At 44.2% G+C, this 19366-nt stretch overlaps 2 protein-coding genes across 6 annotated transcripts in view; one reads left to right on the top strand and one right to left on the bottom strand.

Annotated features, from left to right (window-relative positions):
* Window positions 1-5020: 5020 nt before the first annotated feature.
* On the bottom strand, window positions 5021-13552 carry PEX16 (peroxisomal biogenesis factor 16). Its single transcript, XM_075837946.1, has 11 exons — window positions 13392-13552; window positions 12364-12399; window positions 11877-11953; window positions 11263-11396; window positions 10728-10828; window positions 8123-8200; window positions 7879-8028; window positions 7248-7320; window positions 6628-6747; window positions 5797-5861; window positions 5021-5710 (listed from the first exon to the last, which is right to left on the bottom strand). The coding sequence occupies exons 1-11, from the start codon at window positions 13516-13518 to the stop codon at window positions 5652-5654; spliced, it is 1020 nt and encodes a 339-aa protein (XP_075694061.1). The 5' UTR covers window positions 13519-13552; the 3' UTR covers window positions 5021-5651.
* Window positions 13553-18106: 4554 nt separating this feature from the next.
* LARGE2 (LARGE xylosyl- and glucuronyltransferase 2) overlaps window positions 18107-19366 on the top strand; it is a 51160-nt gene continuing 49900 nt past the window's right edge. For all 5 annotated transcript variants that reach the window (XM_075837945.1, XM_075837942.1, XM_075837943.1 and 2 more), the window contains exon 1: window positions 18107-18260. The gene's annotated coding sequence lies outside the window, so the exon portion shown is untranslated. The remainder of the gene's footprint in view (window positions 18261-19366) is intronic.

Below are 19366 nucleotides of genomic sequence, written 5' to 3'. Positions count from 1 at the left end.
TTTAGTCAGTTGTGGAAAAATGCTGCAAAGTGAAAATGCTTTCAAGAATATAAGTTTTTCTTTAATGAACAAAATGCAAAGTGAATGAACCTGAAGAGTAATCAAATCAATATTTGGTGTGACCACCTTTTGCCTTTAAAACAGCATCAATGCTTCTAGGTACACTTGCACAAAGTCATGGAATCTGGATTAAAGCCAAGTGTATGATTAACCAAATTATACCAAACTGGTGATAATCATCATTTTCATATGTAGGTTGAAACACAGACATTAACTGTAACAGAATCAGCTGTGTAGGAGGCTTAAAACTGGGTTAGGAACAACAAGACTCTGCTACAAAGGTGAGGTTGTGGAAGACTGTTTCATGTTACAGGTCCACCAAGGCAAGTCTGAGCACAGCAACCACTCACGAGGTAGTTATACTGCATAAGCAAAGTCTCTCCCAGGCAAAGATTTCAAAGCAGACTGGAGATTCAATAAGTGCTGTTCAAGCTCTTTTGAAGCAGCACAAAGAAACCGGCAACCTTGAGGACCCTACGTAGGCGCAGCGGTCAGCCAAGGAAACTTAAAAGAAAGAAAACTATTAACGCTTCTATTTTTGACAGCTTTTTTACTTTGAAGCATTTTTCCCCAACTGCCTAAAACTTGCACAGTACTGTATATATATATTTTTTTTTTATTGTCCACCACTATAAAAAACGCGAGAAAAGTGAATTCACTTTTTATTTTACAATCAGATAATTTATTCAACTTTACAAACGACTTTATTAATAAATCTTTTTTAATCATTTTACATTTCAATCTACAAAAATGTTGCTTTTCTTATGTTGTACAGATGGACTCAAATGAAAGTTTCTTCTCCGTTTACATCCAAAATGTCTTTTTTTTTCTTTTTCTGTTACAATATTGGAAGCAGGCGACAGCTAAGGTCGCTTTACGCTGGCCAATTATCCTTACAATTCGCTACATTCTAAGCGATCAGAATATTTGGCCAGCGTGTTTGAAGATCTTCAGAGATAAAAATGATCGGCAGCATGATTGGTACATGTAAACGCCATTCATAGTGACATTTACAATAGGCATTACCGCATAGTACACATCTCTTGCAATAACCATCGCTAGGTAACAATGACGCTCCCCGCCGACTGTGAGGATCGTAGTGATGAAAATGATCATCAGGAACAACTTTTCACACCACCGAAAAGTTGGTAGTTGAAGAAGTTGCTGCGTGTAAAGAAGCCTTTACTTAGCTGTTAGGTCATATGTCTGACATCAGAGTAGAGATCGATTGCTGTCCATTAGAAACCAGCAGAATTCGGAATTCAGCTCCGGATGTGACTAGCATAAAAAACATCATGTAACACAAATCCGTATGAAATAAGGGAAGCAAAGTGTTTGCAAAATGACTGGAAAGTGGACACCATTGTGCTAGAAGTTCCAAGGATTAACGTCATGGAGGGGGCCCACGGAGAGGGTGGGTCTAGTTGCCCAGAGATATGGCAAACAAAGGCAGAGGAGATCAGGCTGTCCAAATAGTGCAGAAGTCAGTACACGAGTAAGGGTCCTCTTACACGGCTCGACGTGGGCCATGTAAACGAGCGCCGATCAACAAGACGGCTCCTTGATTGGCGCTTGTTTGCTCCTTTCACAAGGCGCTATGTATGGGGACGAGCGTCCGTTACCCCGATCGCTCGTCCTCCTACATTTCTATTATGTCGGCAGCGCGTCTTTACACAGGGAGATGTGCTGCCAACGCCGATAATATTTTAGGCTGCATAAGGCCTCATTTATACGAGCGTAATATACGCGCGTGCGACGCGCGTGCTTTTCACGCGTGTCGTACGCACATATATTAGTCTATGGGGCAGTGTAGACGATGCGTGAATTTTGCGCAGTGCGAGTGCGTTGCGTAAAACTCACGACATGTTCTATAATCGTGCGTTTTTCGCGCATCACGCACCCATTGAAGTCAATGGGTGCGTGAAAACCACGCATGCCGCACGGAAGCACTTCCGTGCGAACTGCGTGATTCGCGCAAGAGCTGTCAAAAGGATGAATGTAAACAGAAAAGCACCACGTGCTTTTCTGTTTACAAACATCCAAACGGAGTGTCAAATTAGAGATGCGCGCACCGAACTTCACCGGGTTCGGCCGAACTCGTTTTAACCGAACCCGGCAAAAAATGTTCGGGTACGCGACGGCAGGAGACAGTCACTGTCCACGGTGCTGAAAGAGTTAAACTGGTTCAGCACCATGGACAGTGACTTCCGATCACAATATACATATACGTGTAAAAAAACAAGAGGTTCTGACTTACCGACAACTCCCGGCTTCTTCCTCCAGTCCGACCTCCCGGGATGACAATTCAGTCCAAGTGACAGCTGCAGCCAATCACAGGCCAAGCACAGGCTGCAGCCAATCACAGGCTGCAGCAGTCTCATGGACTGCCGCGTCATCCTGGGATGTGGAGCCGGATGACGAGAGGGACGCGTCACCAAGGCAACGGCCGGGAGACCGGACTGGAGGAAGCAGGAAGTTCTTGGTAAGTATGAACATCTTTTTTTGATTCACAGGCTGGTGTATATTGTGATCGGAACTCACTGTCGAGGGTGCTGAAAGAGTTACTGCCGATCAGTTAGCTCTTTCAGCACCTTGGACAGTGACGGGCGTCGACTAGCCTCATCTCTGTGATGGCGGCTGCGCGAAAATCACGCAGCCGCGCATCATACACGGATGACACACGGAGCTGTCAAGTGCCTTTTGCCGTAATATACGGACGTATTTCGGCCCCATGTTCCGGACCGAACTCAGTGCAGGGAGCCGGGCTCCTAGCATCATAGTTATGTACGATGCTAGGAGTCCCTGCCTCTCTGCAGGACAACTGTCCCGTTCCGTACTGAAAACATGATTACAGAACGGGACAGTTGTCCTGCAGAGAGGCAGGGACTCCTAGCATCGTACATAACTATGATGCTAGGAGCCCGGCTCCCTGCACTGAGTTCGGTCCGGAACTTGCTGCCGAAATACGTCCGTCAATTACGGACGTAATTAGTGTGTGTGCACATACCCTTACTAGCTGGGCGCTCTGAAGAGAAGTAACATCCACTTCTCTTCAGAACGCCCAGCTTCTGGCAGTGCAGATCTGTGACGTCACTCACAGGTCCTGCATCGTGACGGCCACATCGGCACCAGAGGCTACAGTTGATTCTGCAGCAGCATCAGCATTTGCAGGTAAGTAGCTACATCGACTTACCTGCAAACGCCGATGCAGAATCATCTGTAGCCTCTGGTGCCGGTGTCCTCGCTTGTCTGACACGATGCAGGACCTGTGAGTGACGTCACAGATCTGCACTGTCAGAAGCTGGGCGTTCTGAAGAGAAGTGGATGATACTTCTCTTCAGAGCGCCCAGCTAGTAAAAGTAGTAAACACGCCCCGATGTACGCACATAATACACGCCCAGTTGGACTTGTACTTTTAAACACACCCACTTGGACTTTTGCAAGCCTCATTTGCATAACTACAAAAATGGTCATAACTTGGCCAAAAATGCTCGTTTTTTAAAAATAAAAACGTTACTGTAATCTACATTGCAGCGCCTATCTGCTGCAATAGCAGATAGGGGCTGCAAAATCTGGTGACAGAGCCTCTTTAAATACTGTAATCAGGACCAGATTTACCTATAGGGACAGTGGACTTGTGACTATAGGTGGCGGTGGGTAAAGGGCACATGCTAAAAGGGAAATTGAAATCTGAATACACTGAACAACATGTATTCATATGCAAATTGTGTTCGTTAGGTGATCACAGAGGGTGCCACATAGAGAAGTGCACCGCTTTATTTTACAAGAGCAGACAAGAATTATAAAGCCATACATAACTTAAAGGGGTCGTCCAGTGTCAGAAAATTATTAGTCTTGTATAATTAAAAAAGTCATACAACAATATAACGTTCTATATTAATTCCTTACAGTTTTCAAGATCTCTGCTTGTTGTTATTCAGCAGGAGCATTCACGGTTTACTTCCAGTGGATACAATTCGGTCTATGGTCATGTGATGGACACAGCTGCTGGGATCGTTATATGGTCATGTGATGGACACAGGTGCACGGCTCGTTGCAGTATGTAGCAGAGCTGTGTCTTCTAACGATCCCAGCTCCTGACTGTCCATCACATGACTAATTTTATCACTGGAAGTAAACAGTGAATGCTCCTATTAAACAACAAGCAGAGATCTTGAAAACATGAGGAATTAATACACAAAGTTTATTGAAAAACGTAAAAAAAAAAAAATATTATACAAAAAAAAACAAAAACATACATTTTCTGAAACCGGACAACCCCTTTAAGGTGTGGCCTACATGGTGGGTGGAGTCTAAGACCAGACAACGTCTGCCTACAGTCTCCTGAGAACTCATTGGTTTATGAACATAGCGGATCTTAGGGAAGGTCTTAATATTTAAAACGGGAAAGGCAAGTACAATCAACAAGAGAATTATGTATTTCAGATGGAATCATCTTAGATCATTTAATCAATTAGTAAAGAAGCCTTGAAGGGGTTGTCTAGGACTAGAAAAACATGTCTGCTTTCTTTCAAAAATAATGCCACTCATGTCTATGGGCTGTGTCTGGTACTGCAACTCAGCCCCATTCTGGGGAATGCAATACTAGACCCAGTCCATGGACAGTGACATGTTTTTGGAATCTCATACAACTCTTAATAATGGAAATCCTAAAAAACATGACTAAGACGTGAAACTACTTAAGGCTGGGTTCACACGACCATGTTACGTCCGTAATGTACGGAACGTATTTCGGCCGGAAGACCCGGACCGAACACACTGCAGGGGGCCGGGCTCCTAGCATCGCTACTGTAATCATGATTACAGTACAGGACAGTTGTCCTGCAGCGAGGCAGGGACTCCTAGCATCGTACATCACTATGATGCTAGGAGCCCGGCCCCCTGCAGTGTGTTCGGTCCGGGTCTTCCGGCCGAAATACGTTCCGTACATTACGAACGTAACATGGTCGTGTGAACCCAGCCTAAAGGGGTTTTCCTGTATTAGAAAAGTTATCTGCTTTCTTTCCAGAAACAGCGCCACATCTGTCCATGGCTGTGTCTGGTATTGCAGCTTAGGGTCTTAAGTGAGTGGAGCTGAACTGCAATACCAAACGTATCCCATGTAGATGCGTGGCGCTGTTTCTGATAAAAGTATATAAAGTCGTTATACAATTCCAGCATCCAGTGTTCACAATGGTCCAACTTTTCACGTCTACAAAGTCTCTATCATATCATGGACTGTTGTAGGAAACGCCATATTTATGTGTTTTGAGTTATGAGAACACTACCAGATGGGAAGAGAGGAAAGGGTCCAGGGGGTAAGGAGGGGGGCGATCAATTGGTCAAGTATACTGGGTGACTGAACATGCTAAACTGCACAATGCTCCGAGTCGGAGATTTAAGGATTTGTCTATGTCACAGTTCAAGGAATAGAAAGTCACAGTTCAATATTGTAAAGTCCAAATGTCACGTTCCGAACAACCGTACCGAGCTGTGGTGGCACCACTGCCATGATGGTAACACAGTATACTTGGTGATCCACATGATAGGTCAAAAAGCAAGGAAGAGTCTGGATCAAACTCAAGAGTCCTTCAACCCCAGTTGTAGAAGTAGATCTTCTGCCACACCGGTAGGTAATCCATCAGAGGACCTTCATAAAGACAAGAAGGTTACAATGCAGAACACTATAAGCGTTCATCCACACCCATAGAATAAGAACATATACTGTGTACTTACGTGCCACCAGTCCAAGCCCTGGGACATAGTCTCCTAAAAGACGGAGGAGGAGCAGCAGACGGATTCTGTCAAGATATCAAGATCAAGTCAAATTTTTTTTTGTCACACACGCGATTCACACAATCAATGGCCAACCATCTAATATATGGACATGTAAACGAGCGCCTATCAACGAGACAGCTCGTTGATTGGTGTTAGTTTGCTCCCTTCGCAAGGAGCTATGTATGGAGCTTGTTACTACGATCGCTTGTCCCAATACATTTCTATCACGTCGACAGCGCGTCTCCCTGTTTACGCATGTGACTGCTTCCTAATAGGGTATATGTGAGGAGGTTGTCATGACGAATTAGCTGTACATATATTACATGGAGGGTTGTTCATCTGAATGGCCGCCATGTAATACTACAGTTTCCCGGTCGCAGGCACTAAAAGGGGAAATTTACTTTTTTCCTTGGCAAAAAATATCCGTTTGCCAGGGGTCTCAGCCGCTCATATTAAATGCGTTGTCTGTGAAGAGACATCCCATTATAAAGCCCTGATTAAGGCCTTATTCACACGAGCTTTGAATACGTCCGTGTGACGGCCATTGAAAAAACGGCCGTGACACGAACCTATGTAATGCAATGGGGCCATTCACAAGGCTGGTGTGTCAACGGACCGTGTGAAGGGTCCGTGAAAAAAATAGGACATTTCCTATTTTTTTGCGATTCACGCATCCATCTATAGACTAGTCTAACGCGTTTCGCAGGGGTACAGCACAGATGCACCTCGGACGTGAATCTAGCCATAGGATTGCCATATACAGATGTAGAGATATATATATATACTCACTCAGTATAACGATTATAAAAAGGGGAGCGTAGCAAATAATAGAGTAAAAGCAGGGTCCTTCTCTTCAGCTCTCCTCGTTCCCTGCGGCTCAGATGGTGGATGTCACGTAGCACAGATAGACTGTAAAAGAAGACATTACTGCAGATTTATGCCTCATATAGGTCAGAGACTCAGCAACAAATAGACATGAATTGCAGGGTGGAGGTCTTTCGCAACCACGTTCATATATCAATCACCTATGTACTCAGAGCCGTCCTCTGAGGTGCGAGTCTTGTGTGGTCACACAGTGTGTATCGCCCTTTTTTTGGTAAAAAGGGGCACAGTAAATGCAATTCAACAATATGGAGCGTTGTAACGGTGTAAGCCATAAACCCCCTCGGTCACCGTCCTAATTCTGGAATGGTAAGTCTTCCACTGCCCACAGGTCTTGTTTTTTAGGTTCCTTTAAAAATGCTGAACGTGTGTGTGGTGTGTGGTGTGTGTGTGTGTGTGTGTGTATATGTATGTGTGTGTGTCCTGCTTAGCCTTTTGTAAGTCATCCCAGCTCTACATTTCTTTGTACACCTACACAAATGGGAGTCATGTTCATAACTTTTAAAGACCTACAAATGGATTCTAACCTTGCAATGTCCAATGCAGCTGCCAGCAGCCACGGTTTCCACGATTTCTGACCCCATGCGGCCAAGCTTGCCACTGTAAATCAACGGTTAAGGTGCAACAGTAAATCAGGCAGGAACATTGCCAAAGATGATCGGAATAATTTATAAAAACTAGTAAAAAAGAAAAATGGGAGGGGTTGCCCATAGCAACCAATCCGCTCACATGTTTCTCTATAATATCATAGTGCATGATAATTCATTAAAGAGGTTCTCAGCTTTGGACAATCCTTTCTTTTAAAAAAAATAAAAGCGGTCTCTTGACAATAAGTTGATCACAAAGCGTACACAGCTGGAACCCCCGGCGATCACCTGTAATCTGTGGGTAAACCTGGTAGTATTTAATTTCTCTGCAGCACCACCACAGGGGAAATGAAGCATTACACATTGCCCATTTATTTCAATGTGTTGTCTGTGTAATGCAGGACAGGACAGGTCCTCCAGAGAGAGAGAGACGCTCTTTGTAACCGTTCTCCACGCTAGCCAAGAGATGAGATCCTGAAGAAGGGACCCTTCTCGATTGACTCAGAATTCCCTAATAAGGTATATAAAAATGGGTATTCTAAACCGGACAATTCCTTTAAGTATAGGATACAGTGTGTAACAGGCCTAAGTATGTGAACAGTTTCTGCTACAGTGCCCAGCGTCCCCAGATCAGAAGGTTTTCCATTCCTTTCATTGTGTCCCTCCTTCCTCTGTTCTGGAACCGGAGGGCTTTTCCAAAAGCGAGTACGGCCCGAGGGAGCTTTGAAAAAAAAAATGAAAAATATAAAATAAAAAAAAATTACATACACAATGAACACATCAATGGGATGAGTTGGCTTAAAGTGATTTCTTACTGTCACTGAGGGATCGCACAACACGTTTGGAGCGCTTGCCCACAAAGCAGGTCTCTTGCTTTCCGTCGCTTTCCTCAGCTGAAAATAAATATGTGATGTAAAGTATCAGATATAGATCATATCTCTTGGCTGGGACTAGGGTTCAAAAGGCCTCACACATCCCCAGATATCTCCATAGAGAGCTCGCTGCAGTAGAGCGGTGTATTCTTCATGCAGGAAGCAAATTGCCGCGATTTTCAGCCGTTGCGGCACATGGTTTCAATGCGTCTCCCCTGTACAAGGCACACGGGCAAAAACTGCATTGCAAAACCACAGCCATTCGGGCATGGTTCTTGGCCAACAGATACAGAAAAGAGCTCCACCAGTCAGAACACTTATCGATCACCGGAAAAAAGGCACAATATTTTAATGATCTGAATGATTTTCTATTGGAAAAATTCTTTAAAACGGTGGGAAATATCTGTTTGCATATGCCCCTATCCTAAGGAGTATCCCCATTGCAGGAAAAAAAAAAAAAAAAAAAAAAAAATGTGAATGCTTTCTTTCTGTAAAGCACCTGGTCAGTTATAGTATAGATCTTGGCTAGCCACACTAGGGTCCTGGGTTGGAATCCAACATCTGCTTGGAATTTGCATGTTCTTTAGTTTCTTCAAACATCCCCAAAAATATACTGATGGGCCAAATCATTAAAGGCCTATGAGCATTAGTGTAAGTTTGATATGGAGAATGAAAGAGGTTATTCCAAGGTTTTAAAATTTTGCAGAAAGGCAGGAGAGGATACAAAATAAGAAACTAACAGGTACTCTTTGAAAAGCCCCCCGCTCCAGCGCTGACACCCCGTTGTCCACCACTGTGGTCAAGGAAGCTCAGCTGTGATTTGCCCTGAACAGCACATGACTGCCGTGGCCTTCGTTTGGCTGCAGTGGCGCATGGTTGATAAGCGTCATGTGACCACTGCCGGAGATTCCGGGACCGTAGCGGCAATGGACAGGGTTTCAGCGCTGAAGCAGGTGGCCTTCCTCCTGCAAAATTTGAAAACTCCCGAAAAACTCTAAAAATTGTGAGCCCTATTGAGGACAGGGACTGATGTGTATGACGACAATCCCTATACAGAACATGTCCACTTTTAACGGCCTTGTAATCTTTGTTATTTTCATTGTATAGACAGGACATATCATCTAGAAGATCTAAAAAAATTTGGTGAAATCAACCCATAGGAAATAGACCACAGTGGCAAAGTCATGGGCTACAAAGTCGGCTGCAAATGGGGTTGTCTTTTGATCATCTATTGGGGCCAATTATTGAGCCAGGGCCCCTTAGAGAATTCTGTTGTAGTCTGGGTGGGCCAGTAAGACCCCGTGTTGAAGCGCATCTAGGCATATTCTGCAATTGACATAAGGCAAAGTTGTACTCTAGGTTGAGTGGGATTTCCTGCCAGCTCCTGTAATTCATGGTCTTCCATGGTGGTAATAACCCCCGTTGATAAAAATTTTCACCTACGAGTATCCAAGTGCTAGACACAGGAAGACATACAGAGCAAGGCCCCATGCACACGGCCGTGTCCGCAATTACGGACCCATTTACTTCTATTGCCCACAGACACCTTCCCGTTTATTTACATGAAGGTGTCCGGGCGTAGAAGTGTACCGCAAAAGATAGGACATGTCCTATATTTTGCGTAGGCCGTACTCCCATACTTTGTATGGGAGCACTACCGAGAATGCCGGACGCTGACCGCGGCCGGCCGTGCCTGCAGTCGTGGCCCGTGATTACAGGCTCAGCCGTGTGCTTGGGGCCTAAAAGAGCATTTCCTAGTAGAAATCTCTTTAAGGATTCTCAGGACTGCATATCCCCTTTAAAGGCTATGTAAAACGTTGTTTTTTTTGCTAAAACGGTGTACGTTAAGTTTTGCATAGCCTTTAAAGGACTAAATTATAACAGTAATCATAATTTCCAACTCAGCTGGAAATGGGGAGCTCTACCGGAAGAGCAGGAATTTCTGCCGGCGCTGCAACCTACTCACCTCTCCCCTTTCCTGCCGTACTTTACACTCTCCCAGGCGCAACTGCAAAAAACTTCCTGACACTGGGCCGACACCAGGATGTTTTGCCTGTAGTGGCGCCTGCAGAGGACTGCAGGGACGTGGAGAAGTGTATATCTGCTGGTCTGCGGTCTGTATTTACTTAGGGGGTCTGGTCTGAAGTCTATATTTAGAGGTATGGGATCTGTATTTACTTAGGGGGATATATTAAAAATGTCTTGTGGCACGCTGCACGTCACTGATGTACCTTCTCAAAAGTATGCCTACAATACACACAGTTTCTGGGCTTGTGAACAGACCGTAAGTGAAGACACAGACAACTCTACGTGAAAGGTTATTGCATTCTATAGGAGGAGATGTATCAAAACCGGTGCAAAGCAAAAGTGGAGTAGTTGCCCTTGGCAACCTATCAGATTCCACCTTAATTTTTCAGAGGCCATTTTGGAAAATGAAAGCAGTAACCTGATTGGTTGTCATGGGCAACTACTCCCCTTTTCCTTTGCTTCCTGTTTGGATATATCTCCCCCTATATTACTATAGAGAACACATATCATAAGAAGAGACCTGTTTGGTTCAGTGCCCCCTCTCGGTCTAGTGGCATCACAGGAGGAGATGTCTGGATACCAGATTTATACCACAGGAGCAGCACAATACGTAGACAGGCCCTAAGGGAAAAGAGACAATTGTGAGCACGAAAGAAATATGGTGGACAAACATACACTTGTTTCTGGGAAACTTGTGTGACAACCAATATGTCCGCCATGACGCCAAACTTTCCTAATCTGAAGAAGTCACTAAGCTTTCACGTAAACAGATAAATCTAAGAAACGGCTGAATCAAGTTTCGTACTACAACAGAAAAGGAAAACCCAAGGGCCTAGAGCTTCGTCAAGACATGGCTTCAGATCCACATGGAGAAAGAAAGAAAGAGGGCAGTTTACCAAATATCCTCACTCCGTTTTGTGATTGGACCAGTCACTTATCATAAAAAGCCCAAACATGAATTTATCTCTGCAGGCAGCCATTTTGACACTATCTTGCTGAATACTATTCAACAAACAAAATGGCTGCATGTCCGTGACAGGAATGACAATACTCACTTCAGTAGCTGTATAACCAGTATGGCTGCCCATCTTATTTTATCGCCCCATGCACGTGCCGACCCAATTTCAATGAAAACCTCCAGACTTTCCAAGACTCCCAGCCAGTTCTTAAGACGCTGCCTGTGGCCATCCTGCGCAATACGGAGAAAGGACAAAGGAAGTCGGTTAGAAAAAATGTAAAGTGTAGATAAACGCTCAAACTTCTGACATGTCAGAAGTTTTGATTAGTGGGGGTCCGAGCACTGAGACCCCCACCAATCGCTGAAACAAAGCAGCAGAAGAGCTAGAGTTATAGCGCTCAGCCGCTTCGTTTCTGTTCAGCTTTTTCCGGAAAGGCGGTGTATGGGGGTCATAGACTTTATATTGAGCCCGTACACGGCTACATCGATTTCCGGAAAAAGCCGAACAGACACGAAGCGGCTGAGCGCTCACACTAGCGCTTCTGCCGCTTCGTTTTAGCGATTGGTGGGGGTCTCAGTTGCTCGGACCCCCACCAATCAAAACTTCCGGCATGTCAGAAGTTTGTTGAACGTTTAGCCCCACTTTAAGGTAAAATAAGCCACATAAAACATGGATCCCGCAGCGCTATGGCAAACGTGATGGATACTTACAGTGGGAGGGGTCTTAAGAAATTCTTTCCTTAGGATCCCATCATTGAGTAAAACCAGGAGATTGGAGGTGGAGTAAACTTAAAAATGTAAAATAAATTATTAACCCAACAGTCGCACACCTTTCAACAAACACTTAGGCCCGGCTCTACCACACTTTTTTCACTTGTTTTGGGCAGCGTTTCCTTATGGCGGGGGCTGAGTGACTCCAAGTTCCGACATGGATTCTAGAATTGGACAATCTATAGGATAACTGATTGGACCACCTAAGGAAGTTTACTTCTATAATAGGTTAATTGGCTTCCTATGGAATTGGCCCTACGGTATATTAGGTGTCTGAGACATGAAAATTAGATTGTGAGGATCATTGGGGACAGGGACTGATGTGAATGGTGTCAATCTCTGTACAGCGCCGCAGAGTATGTTGGTGCTATATAAGCAAGGGGAAATAAACATATATTACATGTGCGCACACTCAGGATGCACTTACCGAGCTCTGACAATTCATGGGAATCTGTAAATCGTCCTAATATAGAGAGAGAAAAAATATACATTATGTAACGATGTCGGTCACCTGAGCATTCCGTTGTATGACGGACACCACCGGCGGCTGACGGAACCCATCAGCTTTAATGAGTATTGTCGGGGTGTCCGTGGTTGTACCCGGCTGCGCTATAGTGTGCGGTATTTTCAGCCAGATCTGAGACGGACGCCCCTAACGGAGCCTCCAAAACAGATGTGAATGAGCCCCTACTGATGCACTATACAGATTTTGAAGGATGACATTAGCATATTTAAAGGGGTACTTTCACCTTAGACATTTATAGAAAAATTCATGGGATGTGTGTCGGATATATGCACCTAACCACAGAACCGGGGAGGGGGGGGGGGGCGCTGCACTTTTTTCCGTTCTGTTCTATGGGAGTTAACGCCTCCGTTAGGAGAAGATCCGGTCCAAAACGCCAGAAAACGACGGACATCATGACGAAAACCCATTCCGTTGGTATTTGTCATGCAACGGATCCGATACTTTCCGCGGTTCCGCTTCTAGGACGGAGCAGAACAGAAGAAGCCCCAGTAGCAGATGTGAACAGAGCCTAAGTTGAACATATGGAGGTAGAGAATAGCCCCATAGACGGCTACGGGTGCAGTATTACAACTCAAAGGTTACACGGAGCCGGACGTGTGCATGAGGCCTAACAAACCTGCATAGTTGTGAAGAAATGCAGCAGCACCGGGATGTAAAACTGCGTAAGCAGGTTAGTAGGCTCGCCGCACAGGATTTTGGGAAAGCTGGGTGACATTTTTTGTATATACGTCAATCCATCATGTTCAGTAACGACTCCATGTTGCGCTGCAGTAGGGGTGAAGGTTCAGACCCCTTATCTGCCCCAGATCAGAGCGCGTAAGGTCACGGCCATGCAGGGTGATGGCACAGGGGGGGTCATTATGGTTATATTTTGCTGCTACGTGAGAATGATCTGCAGAAAAACGATCATCAGCGTCCTCGTCACCTACCTGCAATGAGGTAAGAGAGCATGCGCACTGCCCCCTCCACCTGTGTGGCCCCCGTGGTGTTCTGGATCACAAACTCCTTGTACTTTTGTGTCAGCTCCTGCAGCTTTCCCCAGTACCGGGCTGCCATCCTGCACACTTCTCTCCTCTTCCTGGTCAAAGAAACTAAGCAGAGTCAAAGCCAGCCCCCTCTATGGGCGGAGCTAGCAGCTTAACCCATTGTCTCCTGAACATTACTTGCATTGCTCAGATCACGCCAAAATTATGTAAACACAACTGAGTGAATGGATTAACCCTTTCACTGTCAGTTGTCGGCGCCTGATCCGCATATTTTGTAATTTTTTGCAATATATACATATATATATATTATAGCTAAGGCAGATCTAATTTTCAGCCCTCGATGATATATTTGTATTTTCGTATTTGTGTTGTATTTTATTTATATTTTATTTTCGTTGTTTAGACATGTTATTTTATATCCTTTGTTTTTGTTTTACTGTTTTTATTTTTATTTGCACTGATTTTATTTATTAATTTTATTCTTTATTTTTAGAAAAATGGAACAATTTATAAAATAGGAAAATATAAGCAATGCAGTAACAATAACCATAGCACATATAGCGGATATTGAACGGCAGATTTGTGGCGGATCCGGGTGTTAGTGTAGAACACATGCTCAAATGCATCCATAATATGGCAGTCCGAAATTGGCGTTAGCCACATAAGATAAAAGTCTGACAAATTTACTGATATCGTCAAGATTGACCGACTATGTAATGGGTATGGGAGTTTCCCAACTCATCTGCCATCAAGGGAAAGAAGTATCAGGCATGTTGGTTGTGTGAACAGAGCCTAATAAACATTAAAACCACATTACAACATTGCATGAATGTGGCAGCGGCTTTTGACCTCAGCACGGCTGCATATGGATAGCGATATAACAGCAAAATCTCAATGACACAGCGCCCTCTGTAGGTCAAAGTGTATACTTATACTGCAATTTTTGCCTACAGACCTGCACATCTCTGAAATGCGATAAAATCAGTTTATTAATGATGCGTCCCAGTCCTTTAGAAGTCCTCGTCCTCTCCATCCCTAACCCATGGGGTTCACAAAGTGGATGAAATCATGAGGATCGCAAAGTTCACCGCGTTACTCCACGAGAAACAATCCGCCGTCATCTCCAAATGGACTCCCTGGATTCTTTTCCAAGTGTCGTCTTCCTACCAATCCCTTCTGGGTCAGTCCTGAAATGTCTTTACATACCTGACCATACTAACCATACACACGACCGTAATTTTGATCCGCAATTACGGATCGGTAATTGCGGATCAAAATACTGATCCCTTCATTTCTATGGCCCACGGATACCTTCCCATATATTTATTGGAAGGTGTCTGGGCCGTAGAAATGATCCACAAAAAAATAGGACACGTCCCATTTTTTTTTTATTTGAAACATTTTGCAGGTAAGTGGATACGTTTTAAAATCTCATCCACATCCCGCTAAACATTCACTGCACGGAAATCAGAGCACGCCGTACATTTTTTAATCCACATCATGCTTATTCTGTTCTGGATGTTCACTTTGGATTTTACCTATTTTCAATAAAGAAAGGGTGAAAAAAATCCGCTGCAAAATTCATAAATGACACTTGCTGATTTTGCTGCAGAAAAATTGCGGAAAATCTGCAGCATTTCTGTCCCGTGTGAATCCAGCCAAGGCCCTGTTCACACAGAGTTTTTTGCAAGTAGAAAAAAATCTGTCTCAAAATTCCTTCAGGATTTTTGGGGCAGATTTTGAACTGCCTGCGCTTTTTTTTCCGCGGTTTTCACAGCGTTTTTCGCCCGTGGCCATTGAAGCTAATGCAAGAACTGCCGGCAAAAAAATGCAGCAAAAAATGCTCAGAAATTATCGTCGCAGGCAGAGGCGGAAACCACGGCAAGGAAGGACATGCCACTTTTTTTTTCTGCGAAGGGCCCAAAGTTGCCCAGGAAAAAGAACCTCTCTGCCTCCCATTGAAACAATGGGAAGCAATTTCGGACGTTTTTTTGGGCACTGATTCCAACGTGGTTTCCGCATCAAAATCAGCGCCAGAAAACTCTGCATGAACTGACACTTTGGATGGATTCACACTTGCAGTTTTTAATGCAGCTTCAAGAGTCAAACACAGGTGTGGATACAAAAGAGAGGAGACATATAATACGTTTCTGCATTTTATTATCCACTCTGTTTGGCTCAAAAAATTACAAAAACTACCTGTCTGATCCCAGCCTAATAGTTTTCCAGGGACCGCACCACAGCAATTTTTGGCGCAGCTCCTTTTGTTTTTTTAGCCAGAGGAGTGGACACAGATGCATCAGTCTCTTCTTCCTTCCTTTTGTATCTACTTCTTTGGCTAAAAAAAACTGCACCAAAAACTGCATCAATACTTCATGTGTGATCCTGGCCCAAGAATGACTGTGCAGCTGGTACAAGGCATCACGTCACCCCTCTCGCCGGGTTCTCTCGTTCACATAGAAGGTGTCGAATCTTTCGATTCCCTGAGCGCATCTTATAAACTGGACAAAAGAAGACGTCTCAATGATATTTATTTACTGGAAATGTCGAGAAAATATAAAGCATTAAAGAGGCTACTGTATTTGCTAAGATGGCAACCAAACGAATCACAGGGAATCACAGGAAGCACCTCAGGGGTCCTTGGCATTGTCATTTTAATGGGCTTGTAATATTCCTCCTTTGTGAGCTCGCCCTATTGTCTGTTGCTTTTTACTTCTATTATGCTCTGACATGGGTTTACCTCCTTACAATACAAGCGGCAGCACCAATATTCATGAATACACAGCACACCAAGTAATGACGTCACAGAGGCTCGGTGACTGTTTCCGATCATTTACCTGCCCCCCACTTTAGTTGCATGTTGTCATTTGTTCCTATTGAAAATTTTAAGGCAGCTTCCCCCACAGTGAGTGGGCAACTAATATATGGCTGGCTACAGAAATATCTTTATAATGTCAGAATGATTAAACCAGATATAAGAATACAGGTAGTACGTAGTACCAATAGCACAGCTCTGTCTCTATTAAGCTGGCCAGAAACCCCAAAATAGGACATATTGCATTTTTGACCAGAAATGGCGCCTTCGTTGTTAATATGTACTGTGCCTTTAATAAGTACTTTTGCTGCCTGTTATGCGCCTTTATTTCCCCCCAGGTGACGTTTCAGGAGGAGCGGTCAGCCCGGCCACTGTATAAATATGGCATTTATGTCATGTTGTGCTGTACTGAGGTGGCCTCTCCGGCCTGTATCATTAATTGCTTTGTTTGCAGGAACCGTGGTATGACGGTTGGCTTGATGGGAATAAAAATTGGGGACGATTGGCCTGGACGCCATTTTCACTGTATTTGCTGTGCCATAACACTGGGATGACGTCAGAGTGTGGCTATGCCGCGTCATCACGCTGGGGGCGACGCTTCTCCTATAAGTTCCTGCCAAGTGGCGTTCAGTTTTTAGGTGGAAGATAGGCGAGGACTTGGGCTGCGCTACTAAGAGAGAGAGAGTCTGGGGTCCTGGATTGAGTTGCAGGTGAAGGGTAGGAGCCTCCCTGTGAACGCCTGTGTTGGTGGTGAGAGCGGTGATGGGTACAGGCATTAGCCTTCCCACAGTGCAAAAATCAAGCAGCAACCAGCCAGCGATTTTGCGGTCTACTAGGCCTTACGTTGCCGGACCAACCCCTGTATCAGGAAGGGGTGCCCTGGGCCCTGTCCATGATAGACAACCAGTCAACCAGACATCATCCGCTAGGCCTGAGCCGTGTGTAAAGTTTGTGCCGGGCTCTCATCATATTGAGACATACTGTTATTGTGTTTCCTGATGTGGCCGGCCGTGTCATGAACACCGTCTTGTAATTTTTGAGTTTGGAAAAAATCTCATGTTTCATACCGTCTTTGCCGCAACACACCTGCAGGCGCCGTACACCACCCAGGATCGGTCCTTACACGGTCATGTTGGAAATTCTTTACAAAATCAACTGATTTGTTATTTATTAAATAGGAAGGATTGGACCTCCAAAGTGCGGGCAGCACAGGGTGTGTGTGTGTGTGTGTGTGAGTTGCGGGTCCATGTCCTACCAACCTTGCTGTCAATAAAACGTCTACCCATCTGTGACCACCATAACCCATCATAAACCAGTGCAGATGAATATGTTCCCAAAACATTGATTCTGACATCATCACCTTATTAATTGTAATGTATTTCCATCAATGCAGATTCATGCGTTCATAGCAATTTAACTAAACCTGTTGGTCCTTAAAACAATGATTATACCGTGTCCAGGAAGCCGAGGACATTATCGGAAATACGATGCTAAAGAGATTATTTACGATCATCATTAATGACTGGTACTAGCCCTAACACAAGGTACGCTTTCAATCTTAATTCCCTCGTCAATAACTAGGATTATTTCCCTGCATTAACAAATTATAAATATATATATATATATATATATATATATATATATATATATATATACTATAATACTATACTATACTATAACTGTTTATACATTACATACACTAATATTTTTGTGTACCTGCGCCTTTAAGAGGCAAGATTAATTGAGCGTAATCACTTTGACTGACAGGCTCCCGTGCTGGAAACAATGCGATTGAACTGCGCAGGCGCATTATTTTCACTCGCTCTAGTCTGAGTCAGGGTAATGTAGCGATCACCGAGCGCATCGATCTGAATGCCTACTGTGCTAATCAGCTTTATGGTTGCAAATCAGAGTCACTGAGTGTGGAAGACACAAGGAGTCCCCGAGACTGGGCTGTAAATGGGGGATTATTATCTGCACTGATCGGGCATTTGAAGGTATGAATAATATACTGTATAAAGTGTGGGCAGCTGGGTATTGGCAGGGTTGGGTGGTGTGTGACTTTTACATGGGGCTGATAGACCACAAATGTGACTGACAGCTGCCAGTGAAGGTTATATGGTGGAATGCATGCTTTATTATATAGTATGTTATGACATAGGATGCCTCTATGTATTGCATGTATAGAATATTGCATATGTGCATCGTGTGCTGTCATGGATTCCTATGCTTTGGACAGACCCAGCAATATAAATACGTGATTGTGAATAAAGCCAGCCGCCAAGATCTAGACCTCATCAAATGGGCGTTCCGATAGATTTCCAATATTACATTTAATATTTGCATTGCCGTATGTTGGAAATGATTGAAAAGTCTATGTTATATGTTATGTCTGTCATGCTGATAAATAGTAACTAGCGCAAATGTGGAACTGACCTGTATTGGTTCCAAGTCACTTAGTTATCGGAATGAGCGCTCACCATAGGTCGTATTGGTGACGTTATTGGTTCAGCTGAACTGTAAAGTCACAGGTGAAAGTTTCCCTGTACACATCTTATCTTATTTAAAGGGGCCGTATATATATATTATATGTCTTATCTGCGATTGCTCTTCGAGAAGCAGCCTGCACTCCTTTTGCATGGGTCCCGCAAACATCCACAACTTAGAGGGTAGAGCAACATTTAAAGGGGTTGTCTCATGAAGACAACTGCTGTCTATATGCCCTAAATGGACTTCATAAAGGGGGGGTCCTCTGCTCTCGACTCCCTATATGAGCAAACGGTTGAACCGCTCTGTAAGAGCAGCGACTTTCTGGCGGACTCTAATGAAAAGCCGACGTGTTGTACTACATTTCCCCTGCAGACCAATGTGTCTCCATGGTTTTAAACAACAAACAAGCACTGTGTATCTTCATCCTACTGTCACGTGTTACTCCCTTCCATCTTTCCCCTTCCTCTTGATGACTTAGGTCTTGTTCACACCTAACGGAATTGCTTTAGAAAATTTGTTCAGCAATTCCGCAGAAATTCCACTGCGAAAAAACCGCACCATTTCCTGCATTTTTTACTGCAGAAAATGGTGCGGATTTTGCTGCGTTTTTCTC

Source organism: Rhinoderma darwinii, chromosome 9, assembly GCF_050947455.1.
Source record: "Rhinoderma darwinii isolate aRhiDar2 chromosome 9, aRhiDar2.hap1, whole genome shotgun sequence".
Lineage (NCBI taxonomy): Eukaryota > Metazoa > Chordata > Amphibia > Anura > Rhinodermatidae > Rhinoderma > Rhinoderma darwinii.
This window is presented reverse-complemented; position numbering and strand designations above follow the sequence as displayed.

What these genes read in the sequence shown, in the direction of transcription:
- PEX16 (XM_075837946.1), bottom strand. Translation starts at nt 13,518, where the DNA reads ATGGCAGCCCGGTACTGGGGAAAGCTGCAGGAGCTGACACAAAAGTAC. An exon ending in ACTTAGGCCTGTTACACACT is followed by an intron (nt 7,321 to 7,878) that starts GTATCCTATACT and finishes GTTGATTTACAG; the next exon opens with TGGCAAGCTTGGCCGCATGG. An exon ending in GCTGCATTGGACATTGCAAG is followed by an intron (nt 6,748 to 7,247) that starts GTTAGAATCCAT and finishes CTTCTTTTACAG; the next exon opens with TCTATCTGTGCTACGTGACA.